Source organism: Symphalangus syndactylus, chromosome 7 (assembly GCF_028878055.3).
Source record: "Symphalangus syndactylus isolate Jambi chromosome 7, NHGRI_mSymSyn1-v2.1_pri, whole genome shotgun sequence".
NCBI classification, from domain to species: domain Eukaryota; kingdom Metazoa; phylum Chordata; class Mammalia; order Primates; family Hylobatidae; genus Symphalangus; species Symphalangus syndactylus.
This window is the reverse complement of record NC_072429.2, coordinates 122,383,217-122,389,216: the sequence shown is the minus strand read 5'-3', so window position 1 is coordinate 122,389,216 and position 6,000 is coordinate 122,383,217. Positions and strand designations below refer to the sequence as shown.

Below are 6,000 nucleotides of genomic sequence, written 5' to 3'. Positions count from 1 at the left end.
GGCAGGCATCTATCATCAGTGGAATAGGACATTAAAACATATTTTTTCTAAGATGCCACCTTTTGACTACCTTCCCCATCTGCCTCACTAACCTGTAAAGCATCACTATTGGAGAATGCAGCTATACGAGGTAGGACTGGGGGCTGCCAACCCTCCCTTTGCTTCACCCTGCTATGTCCCTAGAAGTAATAAAATGTCAACAGGTAAAGACACGGGAATAACAGCCTTCCAGGTCAGCTCAACAACATTTGTTTATTTTATTTATTTGTTTTTTTTTTTTTTTTTTCGAGAAGGAATCTCACTCTTGTCACCCAGGCTGGAGTGCACTGGCGCAATCTCAGCTCACTGCAACCTCCACCTCCCGGGTTCCAGCGATTCTCCTGCCCCAGCCTCCTGAGTAGTTGGGATTACAGGCACCCACCACCACGCCCAGCTAAGTTTTATATTTTTAGTAGAGATGGCATTTCACCATGTTGGCCAGGCTAGTCTCAAACTCCTGATCTCAGGTGATCCGCCTGCCTCAGCCTCCCAAAGTGCTGAAATTACAGGTGTGAGCCACCGCATTGGGCCCATTTGTTGATTTATTGATATGAATGTACTATGTACCAAGAACCTTATTAGACACTGTGGCACTAAACTCCTAAGACAGAGCCCTGCCATCAAGGAGCTCACAGTCCTAGACGGGAGAAGAAAACACACAAAATCAAATACCCAGCATGTAATATGGGTAATGTGTTATACAAAACAGTGCAGGAAAGGCAGTAGCTAAGTGTCTAAGCAATGAAACGCACAGCCATGGTACACACATTGTGTACACTGCACACACCATTCGGCTACATGGGGTCCTGACCAGTCTGTGCTGTGCCTTGTGAAATTCTCTGAGTATCTATCTGTCTCTATGTCTTCAGCCTGAAGCTATAACACTGTTATTTTGCTTTTGGTGATTCTCAAATGCTCAGCTATGATAGGGCTTACAATCACAGAGTCTTTGCAAAGTCAAGCCAGCATCTGATGTGAAGGTAACTGTTCTGGACATAGCCTAGCAAGTTCTTTATCTTGAGGGGTCCAGCATTACAAAACTTCCCAGTAGAAACCATGTTTAAATAAGTGTCAGCTGAGCATGGTGGCTCATGCCTGTACTCCTAGTAGTTTGGGAGGCCAAGGCGGGAGGATCACTTGAGGCCAGAAGTTTGAGACCAGCCTGAGCAACATAGCAAGACCCCATCTCTCCAAAAAAAATGTTTTAATCAACCAGGCATGGTGATGCACACCTGTTGTCTTAGCTGCTCAGGAGGCTGAGGCAGGAGAATCACTTGAGCTCAAGAGTTCAAGGCTGCAGTGAGTCATGATTGCACCGGTACACTATAACCTGAGTGATAGAACAAGACTCTGTTTCAAAAAAAAAAAGAAGTCTCAAATTAGATTTTTTTTATGGTGAGAGAAATCTAAAACAGTCAATCATACTTCAGAAGAAGCCTGCATTAAGATATGATAGCAACAATTCTGTGTTTGTTTGTTTGTTTTAAGGAACAGAAAGCTGAAGGACTAGAGAAAAACACTGAGGCTTCCTTAAATTAGTTATTAGACAAAAAGACAAAGACAAAAATCATTGTAATTTCCTATTTGTGCTTGAATTTTAGAAGTTAAAGAAACTTTCACCAACTTTGAGCCACTCAACCCTTTATAGTAGTCAGCTATCGACACAATAATGCTGTGTAACAATAAATCACAAAAATCTCAGTGGCATTCAACAAGACACATTTATTTCTTGCTAACACATCTGTGGGGTCAACTGGAGTGTCTGCTCCATGTGTCACATCTTGGGACACATGGATGTCACTCAAGCCACTCCAGGAGCAGTGGCTACTCAGGGTATGCGCTTTTCATGGAGCAGGTGAACACACAAAACATCAAGACCAACCAGGCAAGTACATACATCAGATCCTCTGCTCACATCACATCCATCAGCATCCCATTAGCTAAAGACAGTCACATGGCCAAGCCCATTGTCAAGAATTAGAAAAATATACATCACCAAAAAGTGTGGGAACATGACGCTACTGGAAAGGATGGAAGAATGGGTACTAATAATTCAATCTACCACAGCTTTTAAACCATCCTGAAAGGTAGACATTATTGGCTCCATTTTTTCTTGACAGTTGAGTAAATGGGGCCCTAAGAGTTTAAGTCATTCATCCAAGGGAGGACAGGTAGTATGCTGCTCCAGCAGAATTAGAATTAAAATCTTCTACCTTCTGGCCCTCTGTGGTTTCTACAGGTATGTAGCTAGCTTACTAATATATAACTCACACACATTTTTAATAATCACATCCCAGCCGGGCATGGTGGCTCATGCCTGTAATCCCAACACTTTGGGAGGCCAAGAAAGGAGGATCACTTGAGCCCAGGAGTTTAAGACTAGCCTGGGCAACATGGCAAAACCCTATCTCTACAAAAAATATAAAAAATCGGCATGGTGCAGTGGTGAGTGCCTGTAGTCCCAGCTACTGGAGACCCGGGCTGAGGTGGGAGGATTGCTTGAGCTGGGGAGGCTGAGGCTACAGTGAGCCAATGATCACTCACTCTAGCCTGGGTGACACAATGAGACCCTGTCTCAAAAATAATCATCATCATCATCACATCCCTTAATTATACAGATACCAATTCCCTCCAACAGAGACCAGACCCAACACTGCCTCATTTGTTAGCACCATCACAGTGTTTAACATTTGCTTGGGGCTTCTTCAATGTTTTTACAAGCTTTTTTTACTATTATTACACTAATAAATTATTTACGGTGGGAAATCTAAATCAGAAAGCTCTGGCTACCTGAAAACAAACTTTATTAAAAACATCTTCCCAGTCCAACATGTAGCCTCATAGGGCACTCACAATTTCTTTGCCTGAGCCTTAAAGATTACACCGAGTCAATGGACGAGATGATATTGATGGCTGCAGAGAAAGGAGCATGGAAGAATCAAGCTCGAAGCTAATGCTTGAGCATGGGATTTTTACTCTGCTGCTGCTGTCCTGTGCAAACTAATTGCCAAATAGACCAGGCTGTAAAGCATCATAACCAGAGGTGATGAAGGGCAAGAAGCCACCCTCATGCCAGCAGCCTCCCGTATCCATTCACTTTTTCACACAAATAGGCCTGCACTGGGCCTGGCAGGGTGCAGGGACTAAAATGTCTCCGGAACAAGACAGACCAGCTCTCATGGCGTTCCCACTGCAGACAGGGGTAGATTGTTATAACAACAACAAAAAGTAAAAGCAAACACGGTAGTTTCAGATTGTACTGTAGCATTGGCCCGGGGTACGTCATTTAACCCCTCTCTTAGAGTGTTCGGGTAGGATACGGGCGCTGTTCTTTTTCTCCACTCCCACCCTGCAGGAACCAGATACCTCCCGGGGCTTCCTCTCCTTCCCCTCCTTTGCTACCCCAGCGGCAGGCCTGACGGAGGACTGGTTAGTGACAGCTAAGGGGCCCGGAGGGCTGGGAGGTTGTCCCTCCTCCCCGCTCCAACCCCCGCGCGCTAGGGCGGGGTTAGGGCAGTGAGCAAGGTCAGGAGGCTGCGCCCCCTACTCTCAGCCGGGCCGCGCGGTGCCGGCCCCAGCTCTGCCGACGGCCTGGGAGGCTGACCTGGCTGCGGATCTGACAGCTCGGGGGCAGGACGGGGGCTGGCCCTGCTCCCCACGCCCACCCCGCAGGGACCCAGACGCCGCTCCGGCCCCCTCCCTGCGCCTCGTCAGCCCGGGAGCTGCAGGAGACCGGGGCGCGGCTTTCCGAGCGCCAGGCCTCGCTTTGGGACGACGGTGTCCTGGGGGCGGGGAGGGCGCGCGGAGGTGCCAGGGGCGGCGGGGGACCCGGCCTGGCAGCACCGCTTCAAGTTTCCACCGGCGCGGTTGTGCAACCGGGAAGGGAGCGTGAGCCGCAGGCGCCTCAGAAAACAAGCCGAGCCCATAAACAAAGCCACGTGGCCTCCGGGCCGGAGGGCCGGGCTAAGAGCAGGCGGCTCTTCCGGCAACAAAGAGCCGAGGCAGGCGGCGGGGATAAATACTGCCGCAGCGACCGCAACGCAGCACTCCCGGAGCCTGCAGCGCTTGAGACCCTCTCCGCGCCCGCCGCCCCGCAGGGTGCCCCGCGCCGTTCCCGCTGCCCCGCTGCGGGCCCCTGCACCCCGAGCATCCGCCCCGGGTGGCGCGTCCCCGAGGCCACCAGGCCGGCCCTGTCTCCCCATCCGTCCAGTCCGCTCGCGGTGCCATGCCATTCCTCGGGCAGGACTGGCGGTCCCCCGGGCAGAGCTGGGTGAAGACGGCCGACGGCTGGAAGCGCTTCCTGGATGAGAAGAGCGGCAGTTTCGTGAGCGATCTCAGCAGGTGAGGGTACCCGCTACCAACTTCCAGCCCCCGCGAAACTGACCCGGGCTGGTCTGGGGGGCGCAGGGTCGGCGAATGAGGGGCAGGCAGGGCTGGAGCGGGCTGAGGAGGGAGACCCTGACCCGGAGGATGGGACTGCGGTGCCGGATTTCTCCAGACCACTGGAGACGGGGAATTCGTTTTCTCTTATTGTTCAAGGTCAGTGTCTCCAAGTGGACACGACTCCTTACAGAACACCTGGTCCCTCTGAGAGTCTGATGACATTCGCGGATCGCGTCCCCAAACGCTCGCTCAAACTTAATCACACAGCTTTAGTGGTCCCTGCTTTAAGGATACCGGAGTCGCGCACTTTGCCCGTGTGGGGGCGCGGGCGGATGGGCTGAGCCCCTTCACCGCGGGGTGGCCCAGCTCCCCGCGCCCAAGCGCTGTGGACGCGACGGGTGACGGGATCCGACGCAGGTCCCGCCTGGAGCGCTTCCAGGCCCTGCCCAGGCACGGGCAACCACGAAGTGGCCGGGAGGATGAGTAACCAGGAAGGGACGGCCAGATGGTCCCTGGGGCAGCCGCTTACTGGGCGGACTTGCGAGCGGTGGAGGCTTGGGGCCGCAGAGGTGCAAAGGAGGGAAGGGGGCAGGGGATGAAACCCACAAGAGCTCTGCTTCTGGGAGGACAGGGCCCTTGCACCTGTTTACTCGGTGGCCCTCCCGGTGGGTCTGCTTTGTATAGAGTGCACTCCGTTTCCAGGGGTGCCTGTCAGCTGCGAAAAGCCTGCCTGGCCCCGGTTAGCCTCTGGATTCGAGGTCTCACCTGAGCTCTGTGGTCTGGTGGGAAACCCGAGGTCCGCTGCGCTCCCCGCTCAGCTTGGCTAACGACGCCAGCGCCGGCTAGTAAGTCGGGTAGCCTGGAATTTCTCAGCCCCTGACCTCGACAACTGACTTTCAGAGACTCTTAGCATTTAACCCGGTTGGGGGAGGCGGGGGCGATGAAAGTGATTCCAGAATGGACTGGTGCAGCCAGAGTCACCCTTGGGAGCCTTTTCCTGCCACCTTTGGTTAAAACCATGGGCCCCTGCACCCTTAAATTGACTTCAATGGAGAATTCTGTTTCTGGGCCAGGTTCCCGCTTACTGAGATTTACCAGTCGTTGCTTGGATGAAGTATTGGCAATAAATTTTGAGAAAACTATCAAGAAAATGTGGTTATTTTGGCAGCTTGACCTCCCGTGCCTCCCATTTGTTTGCGATTTGTAATGCATCAAATTCCCATTGTCTCATAATGTAAAGAAAGACATTATTTAATTCTGGGGGTCTGTCTGGAGAGACTTGAGCATATTAACCGCCAGCATATAACCATTTATGTTGGAGTTACTTGGAGGCAGTCCCAGGGGAGTTTAGGGACCACCATAAGGAAATCTTATTTACATAAAATCAGGTAATTTATTTACAGGAAAGTAAGACCGACTGCTATTGACAGACTATGTCTTTTATCTACTGGAGTTACCAATTATGCCTAAATTATTCTCCCTCAACAAAATGGGAAACTACCTTCCTTCCTCCTTGTTCCTAAGGACAATGATCTAATATGTTGGTACTTTATTTCTGCATACAAGTTCAGGTTCTTT

The 6,000-nt window shown here is 51.4% G+C and overlaps 1 protein-coding gene across 2 annotated transcripts in view; it reads left to right on the top strand.

The window, feature by feature from the left end:
- Positions 1-3,455: 3,455 nt before the first annotated feature.
- The window catches only part of FBXO32 (F-box protein 32), a 43,818-nt gene continuing 41,273 nt past the window's right edge, over positions 3,456-6,000 (top strand). For both annotated transcript variants that reach the window (XM_055287183.2, XM_055287182.2), the window contains exon 1: positions 3,456-4,380. In XM_055287183.2, the coding sequence (XP_055143158.1) occupies positions 4,265-4,380 (116 nt within the window). In that variant the 5' untranslated portion in view covers positions 3,456-4,264. The remainder of the gene's footprint in view (positions 4,381-6,000) is intronic.